This window comes from Phoenix dactylifera, chromosome 2, assembly GCF_051530095.1.
Source record: "Phoenix dactylifera cultivar Ajwa chromosome 2, Ajwa_hap1_PhDact_Kaust_v1.1, whole genome shotgun sequence".
NCBI classification, from domain to species: domain Eukaryota; kingdom Viridiplantae; phylum Streptophyta; class Magnoliopsida; order Arecales; family Arecaceae; genus Phoenix; species Phoenix dactylifera.
Genome location: NC_143191.1, coordinates 7,651,253 through 7,674,223, shown reverse-complemented (window position 1 = coordinate 7,674,223; position 22,971 = coordinate 7,651,253). Strand labels below are relative to the sequence as shown.

The 22,971-nt window shown below is 36.5% G+C and overlaps 2 protein-coding genes across 6 annotated transcripts; one reads left to right on the top strand and one right to left on the bottom strand.

The window, feature by feature from the left end:
• Positions 1-1,242: 1,242 nt before the first annotated feature.
• Positions 1,243-9,053, bottom strand: LOC103715888 (uncharacterized). Of its 4 annotated transcripts, none has more exons than XM_026808015.3 (7): positions 8,634-9,053; positions 8,433-8,557; positions 8,240-8,333; positions 7,921-8,030; positions 7,517-7,591; positions 1,848-1,925; positions 1,462-1,753 (listed from the first exon to the last, which is right to left on the bottom strand). In XM_026808015.3, the coding sequence occupies exons 1-7, from the start codon at positions 8,701-8,703 to the stop codon at positions 1,625-1,627; spliced, it is 681 nt and encodes a 226-aa protein (XP_026663816.1). In that variant the 5' UTR covers positions 8,704-9,053; the 3' UTR covers positions 1,462-1,624. The 4 variants fall into 4 exon arrangements, with proteins under 4 accessions (XP_008801898.1, XP_026663816.1, XP_088571299.1 ...); XM_088715173.2 differs by having other exon boundaries at positions 8,240-8,336; positions 8,433-8,549; XM_026808014.4 differs by having other exon boundaries at positions 8,240-8,336; positions 8,634-9,045.
• Positions 9,054-13,117: 4,064 nt separating this feature from the next.
• On the top strand, positions 13,118-20,194 carry LOC103715889 (protein LATERAL BRANCHING OXIDOREDUCTASE 1-like). Of its 2 annotated transcripts, none has more exons than XM_008803678.6 (4): positions 13,118-13,369; positions 16,902-17,152; positions 18,448-18,775; positions 19,445-20,194. In XM_008803678.6, exons 1-4 carry the CDS (start codon positions 13,136-13,138, stop codon positions 19,685-19,687), a joined length of 1,056 nt encoding a protein of 351 aa, XP_008801900.3. In that variant the 5' UTR covers positions 13,118-13,135; the 3' UTR covers positions 19,688-20,194. The 2 variants fall into 2 exon arrangements, with proteins under 2 accessions (XP_008801900.3, XP_088571297.1); XM_088715171.2 differs by having other exon boundaries at positions 19,430-20,050.
• Positions 20,195-22,971: the final 2,777 nt, after the last annotated feature.

The window sequence follows — 22,971 nt, the reverse complement described above, 5'->3', positions numbered from 1 at the left end:
TTCTTCGTCGAATCGCTGTCATGTCCAGATCAAAAGAAAGTGATAGATGCTGTCAAGAGGTAGTACTAATCCTTTTTCTCAAAAAAAGGAAAAAGAAAGAAAAAGAAAGCCAAGCACTAACGTCCTTGCCAGCTGCCAAAGACGACCCCTGTAATTCTCCCTCGCCATGATCACCAAGAAGGAGGATCCTAATATCCATTTAACACCGCTCATGGTTTGCTTTGCTTGTTGATAAATTAAGAAAAAATAAAAGCAAAACAAAGAAATGATTGGCTCCTCAAAAAGAAGCATAAAATGCCAGTTTCAAGTTCCCATCTTCCAATATCCTTTGCACTTGAAATGCGTTTTAAACCTACTGTATAAAATTTTTCACCTCTAGGAATATAATATACCAGTATATCACAAATGTAAGATTGAATTTGGCCATCAAAATATTAATGCTAAATGAAATTTTTAAGGATCACTATCAGTTATAAATTTTATATTACACATAGGCGAGCATTTCACTGAAAACTTTCTTGTGCATCAAGGTAAATCCCAAGAGCCTGTGTGTCTAAACAAACCAGCAGAAGACCCTGATTACAAAAGACACCACAAGATTCCATTGAACAGCAAGTCTTCCCAAAAGCAACATTTAGTAGGCTCATTTTTATAATAAGTAAAGTGAAATTTATGATGGTTATTTACCATAGCTTCTATCTTTAAAATGTGAATTGTTGAACCAGCCTTCTGACTAAGTAAAAAAAGACAGAATTAGCATTGTATGTTCTTGCACTTAGAGTGTGGACGGGCCAGATTGGTTTACAGGCAAATTTGAAACCAAACTAATTTAAAATAATTTTTTGAAACCGAAATCAAATTGACCATCTACAAAAAAAACCATTTGATATATATATATATATATATATATATATCGGATCTAATTGGTTTGAATCGGTTGTTCGAAAACTCAAACCGAATTTTTTCAGTTCAAAATTTTCTCGAACAAACACCAAACTAAGTTTGAAAAAAAAAATAGAAAACCAAACTGAAAGGACCAATTCGGGTTAGGTTACCAGTTTGGCCTCTTTTTTTTTTTTTGTCACACCCCTACTTATCTGGGCTCTATGTTTGTCATTTAATATCAATCTCAAAACTACTCTGGTCTTGGTTGCTCAGAAAGACAACTTCAGTCCTGTGTTGCAATTTGGTATGTATTTGACATGATGAGAATATCACATACACATTAAAAAAGGGCCCGAGGAATATAAGCCAAAATTTATTATTTTTTTAATTTCTAGCACATCAAGGTCTTGTTCAAGAGCCAAAAGTAAGCATTTGATTTCTTATTGCGGGAGTTGTTGAACAAGGATGATCCGCCATTTGATTGAAGCCTCTGTACAAAGTCTGGCAACATTTAGTCAACTGGCACTTCCACTTCGATTTTCAAGCCAGGTTTGCCAAGAATCTGAAATAAGACATGCAGCGTGAGCAAGAGGATACCATACCTTAAAAGCACCAGAGAACATCTTTATCATTCCTTGAATGATGCAAATGAAAAATCTTGTGAAATCAATAGTATCAGGAGAAGAGACTGATAGTTGTTCTTTTGTGTGCTTGTGTGAAGTCTCTGTTGCCATTCTACTTATCTTGTTCTTGTTCTTCTGCTTTTTTTGTTTTGTTGTTTTTCTTTTCCTTTTTTTAACTTAAGGGAGGGACGTAGAGAGTAGCCTGAATGTATTTGTGCTTTGCCGGCACATTTGCCAGGTTGTGCCTAAACCAAAAATTAGAACAAAACAAGGAATTAAAAGCCCTTTCTCTAATTAAAAAGACTATTTAGAAAAAGACATAATTGGTGCTGTGCAGACCTGTGCAGGAATTAGCCCAGCACTTGAACCTTGGTATATTGATTTTATTTTTATAGATTTGGTTGTTTCCGAATGTAACTGTTTTTTGAGAAAAAAAAAGGAGAAATGTTACATTGCAAGCTGCACATCATTTTGAAGTGTTTACATCATCCAGCTGTTTAAAGACAATATAATACATGAAAATCTTACTGTCAGACATACTATTAAGCTGCAAGATATGAGCCATAAATCAAGTTTATGGAGAAAAAGGAATAATTAGCAAATCCATATTTTTCATGAAAAACTACAAGACTTGCTAAAAATGCAAAAGCTTCATGATATATCTGTAGGATATGCGCACGAAGATGATTTGTCTACAAAATCTATAATAGAGTGGATAAAGAGAATCTTAGAAATTCCCGGGACTTTGGAGCTTGACACTTTATAAAGGAGATTTAGCCTTGAATTTTGCAAATTCAAGATCAAATCTTTCAAGTTTACAAAAAAGAAGTACAATCTACCAAACAAACCCTTCCCTTCCCCTCAATGTCTCTCAAATATGCTTCCAAAAATCAAATGAATGATCAGGTATTGGAGAGTAGTTCAAATTAAGTATATACAATAAATATGACTCTGTAGGTTAGTTTTACCAGAAATCTAAAACCACCCTTGGTTTGAGAACAGAATTGTGGAAAATGAAACATTTTCCAGAGTTTCATTCAGAACCATAACAGAATCAGTAGAATATAAAGTTAAAAATTTGTCAATTGAGATGGCTCACATATCTGCAGAAAAGCCCAAAGACAGCATGATGAAGAAAATGAAAAGATATGGAGTAATGGAAAGGTGGGTCCATGGAGCCTACCCTGGAACAGTAGGTATTTTATTTATTTCTATAATTCCTGAAAAGTGTACAAAAACTATAGTTAAGCGGTTGTCAAATTATTTTCAATCCTTAGTAATTTGATTATTATATGTTCTCAACAAACTTATCAAAAGATATAAAAACCTCAGAAAAATTAACATAAACTTGAAACTAAACAACTTTGTATAAAATAATGATTGTCAAGTATGAGAGCAATGAGTTGACAAATTGGAGTGATGCAACTGCTATCAAAGAGAAGCTTTTATGGCCTAGAGGTGGATGCAACAGCAACAAGGATCAGTCCTGTAAATGCTCAGGTCACTGTTTGAACCAGCCGAGGGCTCAGATTGCAAATTGGAGCAGCAATCAAGGAATTTTAGGACCTCACCCTGCTGTGAGGAACATCAATGAAGCAAGGGGCAGCTGGCCTTAAATCCAATGGCCCAGATCTGTCACTAATCAATTGGCCTTTTATTGTTAATTTTTAAGTATGCTGTTTTAAGTATGCTGTTTTATTGTTAATTTTTAAGTATGCTGTTCACGCAGTACTGTAGCATGAACCATGATCGCTACAGTGTCGGGATCAGTTAATATTGCTAATAGTGGTCAACTTGGTTAGTTAATTAGCAAATTTTAGGAGGTTCATTTCTATACGAGAGTCCAAGTTGACTAATGAATAAAAAATTTTAGGGACATAGCGTCTAAAAAGCAGCATACTGGGAAGTATTATATGATGAAAGTTTTATGGAGAAATAAGACAACTCTTTTGGCCAGGGTACGGCCCTCTTCTTTTCTCTCTTGGTACTTTTCTTCTCACCTCTCTCTTAATCCTCTTCTTACATCCTAAATCTGCTATCTAATGCTGTTTTATTCTCTCTAGTTTTTCTCCTCTTCATATCTTTAGGTTGCTATTTTTGTAAACTTTTCTGCATCAATAATCTGCAAAGCAACCTACAATAGCCTTTGAACCATCAAATTAGTATCTCTGTTATTGAATTCAGTACAACTCTAACTTTTGTTTTCTTGATAGAGTGGTACCTCACGCCATATGCGCATGCGTACACCCATAAGAGTCAAAAAGAAGAAGACGACTGAGAAGGAGAAGGAATGGAGTCAAGACTCTCCCAAAGGAACTCTCCTGAATGGTACGCAACGAAGAAGGCAACCCAGTCAACAGCATTGTTCGCCTCCCTATAAACATAAGTAGCCCAAGGCTATGAGCACTCCCACAAGCTCATACATATCCCGTAGTAGCGGATGCCTGTCAACCCGGCTGTGCCTGACAATACTCTTTTGAATCCAGCCGATTACCATGGCCGCGTCGCCTTCAAGATGGATACACTCCACTCCCAAAGCCATCATGGCATGGATAATGTCCTCCCAAACAACCCTCAGCTCTGTGCCACTAATAGACTCATCGAAGATATGCCGTCCCTCGACCGCCACAAGCCTGGACTCATGATCCCTAATCACATAGCCCACCCCACCTCTACCTTCCTCCTCAAAGATACTGCGTACTACCTGATTTGTCTAGGACTGGTTGAACTGCTTCAATTTGCCATAAGCTTTTGCACTAGCCTACTAGGGTTTCAAACATATATCAGAACCCTCTTATAATGAGTACAAGATTCAATCTCCTTCTTATTAGCAAATAATTCCCCGATTTTATATTTTCTACCCTGTTCTCTGAAAATGGATAGCAAGCACACATAGGAGCTTAATCCCTAGGACTTCACTTTTAGGTCCTTCACTCAATGCAGACCATTCCTACCTGGTCCTTCATCGTGATGGCTATCTTGTAATTGATACACAAGTAGCTTGGGTGCTATTTCTTAATTGATATAGGGCATATATTAACATCAATTCCACAAGTAGCAGACTACAAGAAGTATGAGCTATTATATAAATACAAAAGTAGAAGAAAGAAGGATAAGAGAAGAGGAAAAAAATGACAATGATGATCATGGCAACGACATCGATGACAACGACGACAATGATGGCTATGACGATGATGATTGAGAAAAGGCTTATTGATTTCTAAAAGTTAAAAAAATAACATAAAAATGTAACTTTATAAAGTTGTTTATAGATGAGAGGACTTGTATTTTGGTGGCAATGGGGTGCTTGCAGTTAAAATGAGAGGTGATTAAAGTGGTTATTCATGGCTTTGCCTAAACCAGCAAGAGGAGATGTGGTAATGTAAATGATGGGCAGTGTATCAAACTCAAGATGTACAGGAATAAAATATTTGATCCCCCTAAATGGAATTCAAGACATTGTCATACAAAATACATATAACAAAAATATCTGCACAAGTTTAGCTTCAAACTCTATAACAATTAATTCCCTCAAGAAGGAATAGGCCTCTTTCATTTGGCAAATTGGTAATGTATCCCCTCTTGTACATGGCATACTGCTCAAGAGTCTTGGAGCATCTCATGATTGCAAAGTTAATACATGTAAATCTTGTGCCTCCTTTGGAAAAAGAGAAACTATGGCATGCTTAATCTTTTCATGCCCCTTCCCTGCTTACCAAGAGATTTAATGAGATTTAAGTTGATTCTAGGGTCTTATAGGCAGTACTGATTACATTATGAAATCAGTGAGATTAAAAGATTTTTTCCAGGTTACTCTCAAAGTCTATGCTTGTTTGCAAGAGCTGCAACCGTGTACCATATATAGGTTAAGAGAGAGAAGTCATACACATAGCTCTTGAATTTTACCAGGGATTTTGTTGAACAAGGGATAGATATAATGCTAAGGACAACGACCTGACTCAGTTTAAGTTATGTTTAAAAACTATGACTGCTGTCTTTCCAGTTGCTTTTGATAGCAACAATAAGTTTGGTAAAATCCCATGGCACCCAGCAGGACACAGAGGAAAGGGCATGTAGGAAGAAGGTTGAGAGGGAGAGAGAGCAGGAGAGGAACAGTGATGCAGGAGAAAAATCTGATGACATGCGACACATATCAGGAAGAGTCCAAGCTGCAAATTCTGTAACCTCAGACTTCATCTTGAGGTATTACTACTCAGTTATTGGGATTTATTAGCATTTTAGTAACTTGAAGTGTCTTTCAATGTTTTCAGCCACCTAATAAGTTGTAATCTGCATGAATGCCTAGCATTTATTGCAGACATTGTAACTAGGTTCTAACTTGTGATTATTATAAATTATCAATAAAATAAATTCTAAGGAGGCCTTTTGGATCAGAAATTATTTTCTATAAGTTTCTTGCTAATGGAGTGAACCCTCCCACCAAATCAAGCATATGGCTTGCTCACATGAGTAATTCTGCGATTAGCAACATTTAATGGTGCCTATTGCCCCCAGTGAGTGATTCCTGAGATTAACTTCTTTCCCTTTGGTTCAGACTTCTAGTCTGGACCATCCCTGCAGGTTTTCAGCCTGCATTCAATTGGTATCAAAGCAGTTTATGCTGATGCTGTGCCAAGTGCCAACACATTTTATAGTTCTTTTTTTCCTTCACCCAAATCGACCAAGATGCTTTGCAGGCAAAGAAGAAATATAGATGGTGATGCTCTTCAAGCAGATTTGGCTGAATTGTGCCCATCTAATTTTGCAAGATGATGCAGCTTCTTCTAGTTCATTCAGTGTTCCTAGCTGGAGATAGATGAAGCATGGAAAGATTGGCTAGCTTGAAGGGACATATCAAAGTATCAAGTAATTTTGAAGGAAAAGTTACTTGAGGAAGTGCCTCGCTTCCTCCATTACTCCTAAAAAAAATTAATCCTGATGATTCTTGTGACAGGGTAGCATCTTTTGACGATTTCTTTGAATGGCAGATTCTCTTATATGAATGGAAGATTGTGTTTGTTGCTACAAATCTGAAGCATCATGCTCTTGTTAGGTGGCAACAATGCCAACATAATAGAGATTGAAGGGGTGTCCAAGGATCGATACATGTGCTGAAATGAAGCTGAAGTTGGATCATAAGTTTCTTCTCTTGGATTACTCTCAATATCTTTAGCATAAGTTTCATCAATTGTCCCAGCATAGTGATCAATCTGTTGCTGATTATACTGAGCAGTCTCAACAAATCCATGAAAAGAATTGTTTCGCTTAAGAAATTCACTTCTTAATGGTTTGATTTTTCAAGGCATGGTAATGATGATTGATGATGCACAGGTATTTGACCTCATCATTGTAACTAAGCAAGCAAAAACATGTTAATAGCTCCACAGCGCACAGCCTAAGGTCCCTTGGTGCTTGCATGTGGAGGTGTAGACACATGAGCTTATTTAAGTTGTATATATTACATGATAGGAGGCAACTAAGCTACTCCGCCCTACACACACATGTGCCTTTACATGCATGTAACGAAGTATAACATTAGAAAACTTCTCCTAGAAAGAAGGATACACAAAACCATCATGATAATATATTGCAAATGTCCAAGTTCAGGACTGATACAAAATATGAACTCAACACATACTCATTCAGACTTCCTCTTGATAGAAGAATTGACCAAAATTTCATTTTGATATAAAAAGGAATCAATGAGACTTCTTCCAACGACTCATGATGACTTCTTCATACTGTGCCATACATGTGCAAATGCAAGACTAACACTTTGGCGAAGAATGAAAATCACTTTTTTTTAACAATCTTCAGTGCAAGCATAGATACACAACTACTAATCGCATAACAATATAGAATATGAGCTTAACCAAGAAAATAGAAAATCATCCATTTCAAGAAACATAACCAACTAAATCTGTCACGATTTTTTCCAAACCAACCTTGCAACTTTGAATATCTAGAAACTAACCAACCCAAATAAAATAATAAAACAAAAAGATTACCTTAACAAAATCTTCCAATAAAAGTGAACAATTTCTTGAGTAACCAGCCTCCTCCAATACCTGGCTCAGGACTTTCTGAAAAACAAAATAAGAACATAGAACTATTAGGAAGTCTTGAGATGCATTTTTAACACAACCAGTATATTTCTTTCTATGCATCTAAATGTTGAGCCCTGTTTTTATCTACAAGCCTAGCAGCTGCTATGTCAATCAATTTCCCCACAATACTGATGGGTGATAAATCATGAAATTTACTACAAATTATTGCTATTTTACCCAAAATCAAGACACAAATCTAAATGTGTTGAGTGCATACAAGAAATATATATGCCAACAATAGCAATAATGTTAGGAAAATTTAGAACTATAATTTAAAAAAAAAACCTTCGGGACAAAAATATCACCTCTCTCTGCTCCTCAGACATGAAAGATCCTGTCAAATCGCGAAGAACCTCCAACAAGTCTTTGAAAGTCACTTTCCCCTTACTATCAATGTCATACACCTTAAATAATACTGTTTCAGACATCAAACCATCAAACAGATCATATTAACCCACCCTTCCCTTAGGCACAATCTTGCCAGTAAATTACCTTTTGAAACAGAAAACGACCAACAACTAAAGATTACATTTTGAGTCAAGAAAACGACCAATAGACAGCTAAAGATGACATTTTGAATCAAAAAAGGAAAAAAAAAAACACCAGTTGACAATTGATTCTCACATTCTATCTTCTGCTCGAGGCTGGCTTTCGAGCTGAATGTTGAAAGAAATGCCACAAAGTCCTTAAAGTTCAATCCATCGACCATCTTTAGCAACTTCTGCAACAAAGTTACAAAAATATATAGCTTTGGTAACAATCCATACTCTAAAAGACTAAATATCGCAACTTTTGGAGGAGGGATCGGTCATGACACCTGAGAGAGGGGGTTGAGGGCAAATTCGGGGATGGAGAGAAACTCATCGGCGGAGATGAATCCCTTGGCGTTGCGGTCCAGCTGGCAGAATCTCTGGTACAGGGAAACTATCTCTTGCTGCGAGACTAAACCAACTCCATGGATTCAGAATAATATAGAGAGAAGAAGAGATAAGAGATGAGACAAAGGGGGAAGGCGTACTGAGATAGTTGCAGTGCTCCTGGACTTCTTCTATGTCGTATTGGGTCAGCATCGACGAGGCGTTGCCCATCTCGATTGCCTTCTCCTCTCTATCTCTCTCTCTCGCGGGGGGAATTGGGGAGGGATGGGAGATAGATTAACAGGTGGAGGAAGGGAACGGGATCGGGTGTGGGCTTGCGGATTGGCGATGACGACGATGGGGATTTGGTGGAGACGGGCAACGATGGGATCGATGAAAGCCTTTCGTTTGGGCGGTTGGACGTTACGAGGGAGACCGAGGGAAGAGCGAAGGGGAGGTTGGGGATGGGATGGGGTTGTAGACTTGTCTCTTTCCGTGGAAAAAAAAGTGGGTGTCCAAGCGTAGCGTGCTGAGATCGAAATCATCAGCGCCGCCTGGACGTTTCTCCGGGGATGTGACAAATAAACCTAAAAAGGGTTGGAGATAGAAGCCAAGAGCCTTGACAACACCATGGACTCATCCAAATAAAGCGTCTTGGCTGGTGCATGCTCTCACAACTAAAAAACAATTATTAGAGAAAAAAATTTATTGGTGTTCCCTGTAGGACAAGTGTACTAGTGTTTTGAGATTCATCATACAACCCATCTTATGTGTAGCAAATGACAAATGGATGGATGTACACAAGAAATCTAGGAGTAATGATATAATCTTCTTTATTAATGTTGCCTTATTTGACTATTTTATGTTTTGAAAAATGTATAAAAAAAAGTCCCATAGCTTAGTTGATTGTAGCATTGGTGTCGTTTCCTCGACCTAAATTCGCGAGCCTGGGATGCTGTACCTACCATATATTTATAAAAAACTTTTTCCAAAATATGCACATTTCATCGTGATATCATAAATTATATAACGAAATAAAATTAGATAACTAAGGTTTAAACTTTAAATTCAAACAACTAAATATAAACTTTAATATTTCATAAAATTCAATAATATCCAAAATTTCAAATAATCTTAATCTAAAATAAAGAAGTTAAAACTTTGCTTCTGATCATTCGCCCGTATTAAAACCTCGTACCATACTAGTTCTCTGAATATTTAGATATTGAATAATGCTTAGTACGCAATAAACACTTTAACTACATAAATCAGTTAATAAGATAAATAATAGTTGACGAAAAATAAGCATATAAAATACGTCGATTCAAAAATCAGATCTAGATATCAAAACATCAAGCATGCAAATTTAATCTGTCTCAAACTTGAAGTTTACGTTCATAAGTCAAATTTTGTAAAAAAATCAAATTTATCTTATCTATCATGAGCTATGACTATAATATTTCGATGGCAGAGTCTTTTTTATGATATAATGCATTTTCTTGTAGCAAAGTTTTTCAAGATAAATCATGTGCCAACATTTAACTCTCATTGGCAGAGTTCTTTGCCAATGTTTAACCTCCATTGGTGTGATGTCTTTTTTGCGGCATAAACATTTCATGACTAATCAAGTGCCAATATTTAACCCCCATTGGTGAGGTCCTTATTATAGTTAAGCTGATAGTCCAAAACCATTATTGAATTAAAACCCTTGTTCCACAAAAACACGCTTCATGCTTCAATTCGACGAATGCATAAAATCATACAATGTCAAAATTAGTTGAGCATAATCTATAACAAAATCAAAACTATCGATCTTGCATCATGTAATGTTCTAGAAGAAGATAGATTCAATAATAAAATACTATGCATCAAAATTCATAGATCATGAATATTATGACTCAGAATTTATTAATATAAATATTTAATAATTGCTCATAAAATCTAGAAAAGTGAAGTATGACTTTATCTCATAAGTACAATGATAAATCTCATCAGAGTCTGACTCCAGGATGAACAACTCTCTCAAGATCGACCGCATTAGAGTCCAAATATGAATAGTCTACTTCTAGTGCAATCTCCAATACTTGAAACTCAAAAAAAAAGCTCACATTCACCATCAGGTGCGAAATTTAACATGCAACCATTGTCTTGCATGGCCAGGCTCGTGAATCCTAAATGGACTCTTAAAAGAAGTTGCTGCCTTAATCGCTCCACGAAAGGAAGAACTTCTTGAGAAATAGGATCCAACAGCAGGCCTTCTTGAGCAGTAACTATGGCCTAAATAAAATTCTAGGCTGACAACAACTGCTTTTTTCTTGGTGAGGATGTTGGCGGAGTGGGAGAAAACAGGGCCAAGGATCTTGAGGTCGCAGGCGGGGATGGCAGCGCTTGATGATAGCATTCTTGTCTCAGTCCAGGATCTCCGACTACCAGTCCGATCGAATCTCATACAGAGCCTGGCTTCGAGCTTCTTCTTGGCCCCCTTGGCTCATTAAGGGGCGACGGCTCCTGGCGATGCCAACATCGGCAAGACAGCAAGGGTAGATCGGTAAGGACTCTGAGGGAGGGAGAGAGAGAGATCCTATACCTCTTCTCCGGCAAGCCTAGCGGTGCGGCCACTGCGACAGTAGCGGATGACGACGAAAACCCAAAGAAACAAGAAGAAGAAGAACAGGGAAGGAGAAAGAAAGGCTTGGGGTTTCATAAGGTTTGGGTGGGAGCTTTATAGCGAGGAGGAGGCAGAGTCCACTTTCTCCGCTTTTTTTGTTTTTTGACAATTGGTATTATGAACTGAAGGTCACCCTCGAGTTGTTTACCTTTTTTTTTATTTGACCCTTAATCCTAATCTAGCATTATCTAAGATAATTTGATAAAGAATCACTCAACTTAGCACTTCCATCGAAGTTAATTCTAAAATGTTAATTTTTTTAAAAAATACCATGGATTGCATTAGCATTGACATATAAAAATTGATAAATTTAATTGGAAGTGAATTCTAGAAAGTTACAACTAGAAGCATTTTATATTTGTTGAAAATATAAAATTATCAAAAATATCGTTAAAAGTATTTTTTTGAAGAATTTTCTTATAGTATTATTATTAAATATTATGATTGAGGGTTTTCTATACAATTTAAAATCTACGAGAATGTAGATAGATAACCTCTTTAATATAGAACTGTGACATTAGGTAACCATAGTAGAATGAATGAAAATTTTCTACACGATTAATTTAATGATCCTTACATTATTGCAGAAGTCATACTTGAGCACTATTATTTATAGGTCTTAATGTCCTCTATAATTAGACCACTTTTTAGCATATTTCACAAATAATACTTTTGTAGTTGTACATTATTACATCATAATGGTCAGTTTTGTAGACAACATTGAAAATGATCTTGATTAGCAACCATTTGGTTACAATAGCTACCGTGCAAGGGAAATAATAGCAGTCGTTTGTGTAACAGTTTTATTATCTGACCCAATCAAATAGCTTTTGCCATGATTATGTAATGCAATTATTTAATTATTATCCCTCATTTCCCGAAACAATGGTTAATAACCATTATTATCTCCATCCCCCAAATTTGATCTAAGGAATTACTAGATATAATGAATATTATGCTAATGGTAAAAAAAAATTTTAGAATGATCAGCTAGGAGCATTGGTTTTCATTGGACCTTCTCGTAATATTTGGAAAGCTATAAATATGTGACCAAGCGAGTTGGCTACACCTAAATCTTACTTATTTATGTCCATAGTTCGACCTAATCCATAATCAAAGTTAACAACCCATGAGTTAGGCTTGGTCGCAATTTATGACCCGAACCTTCAATTACGTTAGATTTAGGTCTAACAAATTTGACATGACTTCATCAAACGCAAAGTTGCTCAATTTCATTCAACAACAATTTACTCTAGCATAGCCTTATATTTAGACCTAACCTGAACCTGGCTAGAAAGGAGATCTTGGCTCACTTAGACCCACAAAGTGATGGCTCGAATCAAGGTCAAAATCTTAAATTTAAGCCAATTCAGTCTGAGCCAGGGTCAAGTTACCACCACAAAGCTAGGTAAAGCACAAACCATGATGATCTTACTTGTCACCATGTTTGGAGCACCCTAAGTTTGATGGTCATGAAGGAACATATGAACGGTACATTAGAAGCTAATATATTGTTTTTTTCATAAATATTCTTCTAAATATCAAAATTTTCATAAATATCCTTCCAAAATTGATATTTGCATATACATTCTCGTAAAATAATTGTTATGCTATTCTACCTTTTTTTTATTCTTATTTTTGCATATGTACCTACGTCATTTAACGATGTTAAAAAATTAATGATTTTAAATTAAAATGATTAAAATACTCTCAATGGGTAGATGCAAAAAAAAAATATAGCGATCATAATGAAAGACAAAAAAGTAATTTCAAAATTTTATTTTATTTTTAATTAAAATAAATATGTTTTTTATTTACTGTGTTAAAAGAATCGTCATATTAGGGCATATGCACAAAAATAATATCCTATAAGGGTATAAAAATAAATATAAATTTAAGAGGATATTCGTGTAAATTTGAATTTTTAAAAGGGATGGGAAAAAAGAATCTATATTAAAGTAGCGCACGCATCAGGGGGAAGTCAAAGGTGTTGTAATGACTGAGGAGGAGAAGGAGAGGGAGGTGGGAAGGAAGCTGGTCCAGGCGCTGGCGGAGACCGGCCAGGAGCCGCCTATCCGATACATCCAGAGAGCGGAGGACCGTCCGATCGATCCTCCACCGCCGTCCTCCCCTGTCCCCGTTGTCGATCTCCATCGCTTGCTCCAAGCCGACGGCCAGGATGAGGCGGCCAAGCTCCGCTCGGCGCTCCAGTCCTGGGGTCTGTTTCAGGTAACCTCCCCGTACCTTCGCCTTTCAGACTTCCTCTAGAGCTTTAGTTCGAGAAAACCACGAGCGAGTCGGATGGGTTAACCCACTAGGCGGTGATGACAACCCAACTAATCCGGTTGAACGGTTGAGATTGGATCTGTGACTGGAATGGACGCTCGTGATTTAATCGAGCTCAACAAAAGGGACGGCCAGAACCGTTCTACAGTTTAATGGAAATAGCGGTGAAAAAAGTTTCCTCATTTTCCATTTCAGCACTAAAAGTTTATTTGAGAATTAAATAGTGTTATAAGGGCCATTGTAAATAATTCTCTTGCCAAGTGGCAAGAGAGAATTAGTGCAGGTAATTGGTGCCAAACACGAGGTTCGGTTGCAAGGTATACCATCTCGGTATCGGGTTTTATACCGATGTTATTTTGTTACTCTATTGGTACACCCAATATGGGACTCATTTAGCATACTGATTGTCAGTACACTCTCTGTACCGCATACTGCTATCAAACTGGTATGATATGGTACAAACCGTATCATCTGGTTTAGTATGGTATGACATATTTTGTTTGGTTGAGTATGGAGCTGGGAAATCGGCGCGTGTGCACGAAACAGGCATTGTGAAGCATTTTCCAATAGATAGTAATAGAAAAAACTGCTCACAGTTCCCTGAATAATAGTTTTTTCAGCTGGAATAAAGTTTTAAATTTTAAGAAATATTCTTTTTTCACATCAAGAGACAATAAAATATGTTAAATAATGATCATTAATTTGTTGTTATCACTATATAACAATCACTATAACAATGATCGTTATAACAAAATAACATATTGATAATGACCATTATTTAAAATGATGTTATTAATAATTAAGAAGAGGCTTCGGTTCTGATGGAAACCATCTTTGACATCCTCTTGTTAGGCCTCTGAAATCATTATATTGGCAGTATTTTGGAACTTCGATCTCAGCAGGGATATCAATTGATATTGTTAGTGAACTACAACCTGTAAATTATCTATAAATCAGGTACCAACTTTTGATATTTCAGCCAAATAAGAACCAATGTCTCCTCAGGAGTTTGTCTAATTCACTATCAACATAATGGCCAAGATGCTTTTAATCTTTATTTTACTATTTCAAGTGAAGTTTTGTAGTAACTAAATTTTAGAAGCATGCTTTAGATCATAGACAATCTTGTTTGCAATATACTGGCAACGTCTTGGTTATTGTTTGTCAGCTAATAATATCAGAGCATCACAATCCTAATAGAATTATCGAAAGCATGTGTAGATTTGGCCCCTCATGCATGAATGTGAAATTCCTCTAGTGGTACTTATTGAGACTTGTCCCGGTGGTGACATCTCTTTTCTTTAAACAACAGTTTGGGTTCAATTCTTGGGTTGTATGACCCACTTTGCTTAACAACCAAAGATTTTGGGTTCAATTCTTGAGTGGTGCATCCCTGAAATTGAAACCTGGATAATTATAGTGCAGCAAGTCTCCTTCCCTTTCTCTCAAAAATGCAGTCTCATGACCATATTTTGTTGAAGGCCTAATGATCCAATTTGGGTCCTTCATTGAGTTGTTTCTAGCTGCCTGACAGACATCTCAAGTCTTACTGTAACAGAACTCATTGCGAGTGCAAATCTGGGTCCTCTGCAACACCCAAATTTTACACCAGACTTATTGAGTAGATCAATGATTTTATGCTGGAAATCTTTTTCCAATGGCCTTTTGGACGCCATTATTGATTAACAATTACTTCTTGCATTGAGAAACAACACAACCAATTAAAATACAACTACCTTCTCTATCATGTTGTAATAAGAATAAAGAGAAGGAACATCAATCAAACTAGAGCAGAACATGGTTCAAAATATTATCATCTAAATGCTTCTCGGTTACAAAGATATCAAGGATCATGGAAATTTCTTTATAATATCATCATGTGCATGATGGTGATGTCTATGTAGTTTTACAATATAACAAAATACACAAGGAAAATATGAATTGTGAAAAAATGGAAAAGAGGCTGGGATATTTTGGTGCTTATTATTTGTTGAAATATTTGTCTGGAATGCAATTAGATGCGGTCCAGAAATGAAGCTAAACATGTAGAGAGATAATTCACAACATCCAATTCTTGGTGAGGACTAGATTAGATCTTCTGCTTCAAAAGATAAACAGAAACTTCTCCCTGTTTACCAGGTTTTACAGCTGAAGTTAGAGTTATCTTAATTATTGGTTTTTCTTCCTTGGCATATTTAGGCATGAGATGGTTTTTTCTTGTCCTTGCCAGTTTCCTTTGTGCTTCTTATTCTCTTATTGAAAAGCAGGTCAGTCTTTTCCTAGCCATTCCTCAAAAATCATTACACCACTATTTACATGAGTTGACATTGTAAAGTGCCAATGGAGAAAAACATGAACAATTTGCTATTCTGGTTGCATTGAACGGTAAACAGTAATGAGAAAAGACCATTAGAAGATAATGGTATAAAATGAGCCCCTAATTTGACCAACATCATCTATAACCTTTTATCATTAATAGATTGATTTAAGTGAAAACCAAACTAGTCATGCTGCTTTTTTGAGACCAATTGTTCTTGTGGGCCTAATTTTCCCTTGAAGAATTTCAATTCAGGGACACATGTTTGGTTACCCTCCATTTTAAAAATCTAACAATTAATGCTAGTCCTAGATTCTTCAATTTTTTATTTTCTCAACTTGAAGATACGTCTTTTGAGCAATTGTCGAACAGATAATTCCTCTCTTTGGAACAGTGACATGCCTACTGGGATTGCAGGAGCTCATTATGAGGCACTTGGTTGTTATGTTTCAAAAAAATTGTGTTTATGCTCAGATAGTCTACTCAGTGTTTTACTTTCTGACACCAATTTTCTGTATATGTTTCTCTCAAAGAAAATTTCTGTTCATGTAATTGGTTTTCAAGATAGATGGCTTTAGTTTAGTTGACTAAATGTTCTGACATTATCTTCTTCAAGGATCAAGATTAAGGAGGTTCGTTGTACCATCCGGTACTGTACCATACTAGGCATATTGTATCATACCGGTACCGAATCGGTACGTAATCTCGTACCTTACTGATACTCGGTACACCTCGCCATCTCGTATTGTACCGTATTCTGACACTGTGATAGGATGGTACTGGTATGAATCACAATTGGTTAAAACCCATATACCTCAATGTGGTTAAATAAATATTATAGACATTATTTGCTTCAAAAGTTGTGCAGCTACTTCTAGCTATGTGCTCATCACAACTTCATCCTTCATTTCATTAGAGTCTGAATGTCGATGTGAAAAGTCAAACCTGGGTTTACACAAAAGAAATATATAAACATAAACTGATTTTCAAGACTAATGCTTCCATTTATTGTGCGTGTGGGTTGGGGGGGGGGGTGAGAGAGAGAGAGAGAGAGTAATGCTTCAGCATTCCTACATTTTTTTTTCTCTTAATTAGCTCAACATGTGCATGGATATTTGTCTAAAGGCACTGATGGGGCGAATTTTTTTATATCTTCAGGCTATTGGCCATGAGATGTCAGTTTCATTCCTGGACGAAGTGCGAAATACAGCAAGGGAATTCTTTCAACTCCCAATGGAAGTAAAGCAGAAATATAAATACTTAACAGAGGGTAAATTAGAAGGGTATGAGAGTGACCCTGTTGCAAATGAAGACCAAATCCTCGACTGGTCTGATCGCCTGTATCTCTTGGTACAACCAGAAAATGAGAGAAATCTAGACCTTTGGCCAGAGAATCCCCACTCATTCAGGTATTTATTGCTGTTTTGCCTTCAAAATATAGTACAATGCATTGTTCTTTGACAAAGGACAGTTTTCTCAACCCTGGTAGATAGGAATTAGCTATGGAGAAAATCCACCACTTTAATTGTTGAAACAGATGATCGATGCATGACCAGAAGAAGAGTGCGAGCTAGTCAAGAGTACCTGACTCACGGAAAACTGCTGGAAAATTTACTGTAGAACTTTGTGGACACAAACAAAACCTGATTATGAATAAAAAGAAAGCCAAATCTTAATCCCCATTGAACCTGTTTTCCATGTTGTACATTAGTTTCCTGACTGAGTTGCTGCTGCCTCCAGTTGGTCTTGTACATTAATAGTTTATATCTATGGACTCTCACTAACCGCAAAGCTTCTCCAACGCTACATCTAATATTTTGCATCTCTGGTCATTCAATCTTGTCTTTTTTACATATTAGAGAAATAAAATTCTGGCAATCAAAAATTACAGATCTCACCTATTTCATTTCTTTGTTATCACGTTGCCTGTTTTAAAATAAATTGCTGCCTCACTAATTTCCGTTCTGCCGAACCTGCAAAATTAATTGATTTAATCCCTGAAATATTGCTGTTTAGATTTGATCTTTAAAGCATCAGGAAAAGTAGTGGATCACTGAAAAATGAAGTCAGCAGATAAGAAGATCCCATTCCTATGGTGAGCTGATGAGGGAAGTGTCAAACCATCTTATAATTTGCCATATAGATCATCTAATCGGTATGGTAAACTCCTACTCGAGGGAAAACTTAAAAGGTGTCTGAGTGTCAGGATCTAATCTATCAAGGATGTATGAATGCTTTGGTATCCTATGCTTCAGTGCACCTTGATTGATGAGGTGTGAGAGGTCCAAGAGCCTGAGACCCTGCAATCCCTGAAAATTTGGGGTACAGCAAATCACTTTATCTAAGGATGAAAATATCCTGTTTTGAGGATGGGGCTAGAGGCTTCCTAGGAGCCCAACTGATACAGGGAAGAATTTTCTGATGCTTCATCTCTTGCTAAGTTGCTATGCTTGTCTAGCACACAAGGGTGTCGAAACATTCGCACAGTATGGGCCAAAAGAACAGGCCTATGCAGTGCATTTCATCTTCTATGCCTCAGTCCATGTTTTCTGGTGACGTAAAAGAATGTAAGTGTGTGTCTATGTTTGTGTGTGTGGGTATGTGCATGCATGCACAAATACGGCAAATAGAATCAGGAAGTTTGGAATTGCATTCTCACTTTATAGTTTATTCAACCTATCATAACTTCTTAAGCTTACTATAGGGAAATCCTCCATGAACACACCATGAAGTTAAGGAAGGTAGCTGACAAAATCCTCATGGTCATGGCAAAGTTGTTGGATCTGAATGAGGAGTACTTCACTCAGCAACTTGGAGGCACAGCTGCAGTATATGCAAGATTTAACTATTACCCATGTTGTTCAAGACCTGATCTTGTCTTCGGCCTCAAACCTCACTCTGATGGCTCCATGATCACTATTGTTTTGCCAGACAAAGATGTGGAAGGTCTTCAGGTACTCAAAGATGGTGAGTGGGTTAGGATACCCACAAATCCTCATGCTTTGCTTGTCAACTTTGGAGATGAGATGGAGGTAACTATCATTTTTTCAACAGTAATTCTTCTTCCCTTCCTTTAGACCATTGTCAGAATCCTAATTCTTTAATTTTTCAACAAGGATTCTATTATGATTTTATTTATGCTGGTCATTTCCCGGTGTTCTTATTAATTCTTTGAAGAAATACTAGTTCTTATGATACAAGACAAATGTTTAATGGAATTACAGATGTCAATTGAAGATTACACTACATTCACAAATGATTAAATTTGTAATATTGTAGCTTCTCAAAGAAGAAAACAAGAAAAATTTATAAAGATCTATTTCCCAGGGTTAGTGCACAAATTTTTGAAAGGAGACGCATAATTAAAATGTGCTAAGAAGAACAATCGTAAGGCCTACACATGGTGAAGGAAACACCATTATATTTTGGTAGAATAATCATTTACCCTTTTTTGTGATACTTTGCTAAGTATCACATAATTTAATCATTGACAAAAAAGTTTTAAAAGAAGGAACACAATGGATATACGCATATCAAATTCTTTTTCTTGACATGTAATGACTCCTTCCACAGCAAATTCTTCAGCTCCATTCCAGAAATAATTTTGAATGAAGAAGCATGTGCTTATTTCTCGCTGCTTATTCTTTCCTTTTTTATGTAATGATACCTTTCTTTTTGAGAAATAGACTCCTTTTTTTCAGATTATGAGCAATGGGATTTTCAAAAGCCCTGTGCATAGAGTGGTGACCAACTTAGAAAAGGAGAGGATCTCTTTGGCTATGTTTTATGCATTAGAACCAGAAAAGGAGTTGGAACCTGCTGACAGGCTGGTAGATGAGATGCATCCAAGATTGTACAGGAAGGTGAAGATGAAAGACTATCTTGAAGTCTTCTTCAAGAACTTTTCACAAGGGAAGAGAACTATTGACTGGGCAAAAATCTAACCAAAACATCAGCTTAAACCTTCATCAAGCACTAATGTCTTTGTTGCTGAAAGGGGGATCCAAGCTCGGTCCCATCGAACAAACAGTATCATATACATCATGTTTAATACTGGCTGCAAATCCTAGTTTGGTGCTTTTCAATTGTCCAAGATTCAGGCAGGTTTCCTTGGCAGGCCAGCTGCCTGCTTCATATCCAATTTACAGGTTATCTTGAACTTGCATTCCTCTACATTTGGTCATTTTGTGACTCTGGTATTACATTAGTGGGATGTCATGTGATATGCAACTAGGAGAGGTTTGTCTCAAACTCCCAAATCTTTCTATCAAACAGCACTTCATAAAGTTTATATCATACCTGCTAAATAGACACTTCATTCTCTTTCAATGGAGTCAAGGTAATAGAGGTGTACCAAGGGAACAGAGGTGCTTGCCTCCGTCTCTGCTTAAGTTCCATGTATGGAGCCATTGGACTCATACAGATACATGACACCTAACCACTGGCTAAGAGTTGGTATGGTTTGCACTTGTCTGTTCTGTTTTCAGAAATATAGTAATGCTAACGTAATGCTTAGAGGATCAAAAAAGGGACACCAAAACAATGTATTATTTGAAGACAAGGCAAGAATTTGCATCTATTGTCATCTGATTTAATTACAATTGTTAATTTAAATATTTTCCTTTTCTCAGCATGGAGAGGAGCAATTTGCCAAACAAAACCCTAAGGTGTTTTTGTCTTTCTTTTAGGACAATTCAAATAATTTTCGCCTACATCAAAAAGAAAAATCAGACAATTAACATCCCTTTCAAAATTGTGCAAGTTTCTTAAGAATTATAATATAAACACCAAAAGACAATAGACAAAACTTTCCAAGCTAATAATCAGTTCGGACTTCCCATGCACTTCTTTATTTTGTTTTTTTAGCAAGCTGATGGCAAGCCACTTGACATTTTAGGGGTAAATGAATTGAGAAAAGGAGTACATACAAAAAAAGTGGAAGGAAAAGACAGAACTAAATCTAGTCCAAACAACGAGGCACACCCTGACAAAAGCAACACACAAGATAACAGCTTGGATCCATTTTGGGCGACCCATAATGGCCCGTGTCGAGTTAAACCAGTATCCAATCCCAAATTTGTTCAAAATTCAAACTTGAAATTTAAATTTATATTTCAAGAATCATATGAAAACTGTGTATTTTTTGTTACGACTTAGGATTTTACTCAAAAAGACTAGCTGGAAGGTATTGTTTGGATTCTTGGTCCCGAATAAGTATCCAGAATTTATTTATTTCATAGCTAATATGGGACTAAACACACGACCACATGGATCCTCATATATTTTCCTCAGTTAAGCCTTTGAAAACACTCAGTTATAGTTATGGTCTTGACAACCTGGGAGTCTTGAAGGGAGTAAACTAAGGATTCTAACCTTTGTCATTTTTTCTACGCAAAGTGGCTGCTCCAAACCTATACCATTGTGCTTATCAGCCCAAGCTATTTACCATTGCAGCTAGCAATGACCTCTCACTAAAAATCTAGTAACCTACACTAATTCTAAGTTAAACCCTAGATATTTGAAACCTTCGCTGTGATATCAAAAACCATCTCACCTAAACCCCATCATGTGAGTTGACACGTGACACAATCATACATTCCATAGAGTATAGTCCTAGGGAAGGTACAAGGCTTGCTGGAATAACAAATTTCAAAATATAAATTAATATTCCAAAATAAAATAAATAACTCCAATATTATTAAATAACAACAACAATACAATATAAATTTATGATCATCATAAACATTTATTTCTTCTGTCATCTCTTACTAGCAAACCCAATATCAACCAAGTGCTATGCAACCTGAGACTTTGAAAAACAATCAAGAGACTGGTATGAGCTAACTAGCTCAATAAAAAATCCTCATAACGTACACCAATATATAAAATGATAAAATAATAATGATAAACATAACTGATGGAATAATATCAAGTAGAGTAAAATGTTCATAACATGTGTATATATACTAATCAATTATCAAAATCTGGATACTGGTTAATCAAATTTAATATGCATCAATCACATGCCGACAAAAGCAATTTATTTTAGCAGTGTTTTCATTTGAGTATTTTATTATCAAATCAACAAAGTTAGATTCACCAACAATCATAAGATTTCACAAAAGGGACTTCCAATTATCTTTCCAGTATTGGACTAGCCACAACCACACTCCAACCCATGACCGGTAAACTAAAGCAGCACATTCTTGCTTGTGGCAGTGCTATCCACAGTGCCATGTTCGTGGCCTACCCATGATAAGCCTATTTATAATGCTGCATTCTTGGTCATGATGAGGCTATCCACAGTGCCATGTTCCAACCAATCTGTGATGGCTATCCCACGCGTAAGTTGGTGGCGACTATCCTATGCGTAGCATTCCTACCCATGATGAAGTTATCCATCATGCCATATTTCTATATGTCGCGGCTATCCCATACATAAGACCAAGGCTATCCATAATGCCACATTCCTATTGATAATGGGTAGGTGTAAGCTCGTGGCATATATGTTGTAGCTTGGTGGTTACTTCAAACTTGGGATCACTAGTTCGAATCCCTTTGATCCAATTGTGGGTTATATGGTTTATTTTCATTCATAGCGATCAAGGAATTCACCTAAAAGGACTGGCTAGAAAGTGTTAGTTAAGGTCATTGGCTGTATATAAGTATCCAAGATCTATCTAGTGCATAGTTGATTCGACCCATCAATCCGATCTATAAACAACACGCTTTAAACAGGTTTAACTTTATACAAATGGTTTGCATCATAAATGGGGCAACTCGTCTAGTTCAGTTCAGGTTAATTTAGACCTTCAACTCATTTAACCGGTTACCATCTACATGCATGGAAGAGAACTCATTACGAGAGACAATGTTAAGGTGATATAAACTATTACATGGAAGACCTCCATCAACAAATTTAGAGCCACAAAATAGTTTATGTTTTCCATTACCAAAAGTAAACCTAAAATTACTAGAATCAAGTTTAGAAAGAGAAATTGAATTCCGCCTTATGGACAATACATAAACAGTATTTTCTAAAATAAGGGTAAATCTTGACTGTAACTCTAGTCTAACATCTCCTATAAGTTCAATTCAAACTTTGACTTCATTTCCTATGAATACCTTGACATCATCCTCGCTTGCCCTCCACTTGTTTATGGACTCATGCAAAGAATTAATAATATGAATAGATGCCCCACTATCCAACTACAAAAATGTAATAGAA

Bases quoted from the DNA above. Each gene is read 5' to 3' on its own strand.
- LOC103715888 (XM_026808014.4), bottom strand. From the start codon at position 8,703: ATGGGCAACGCCTCGTCGATGCTGACCCAATACGACATAGAAGAAGTC. The intron at 8,558-8,633 runs GTACGCCTTCCC...GAGTTGGTTTAG, and splicing joins GGAGCACTGCAACTATCTCA to TCTCGCAGCAAGAGATAGTT. The intron at 1,754-1,847 runs GTCTGCACAGCA...TTTTTGGTTTAG, and splicing joins CTGGGCTAATTCCTGCACAG to GCACAACCTGGCAAATGTGC.
- LOC103715889 (XM_088715171.2), top strand. From the start codon at position 13,136: ATGACTGAGGAGGAGAAGGAGAGGGAGGTGGGAAGGAAGCTGGTCCAG. The intron at 17,153-18,447 runs GTATTTATTGCT...AGCTTACTATAG, and splicing joins GAGAATCCCCACTCATTCAG to GGAAATCCTCCATGAACACA. The intron at 18,776-19,429 runs GTAACTATCATT...TTTGAGAAATAG, and splicing joins ACTTTGGAGATGAGATGGAG to ACTCCTTTTTTTCAGATTAT.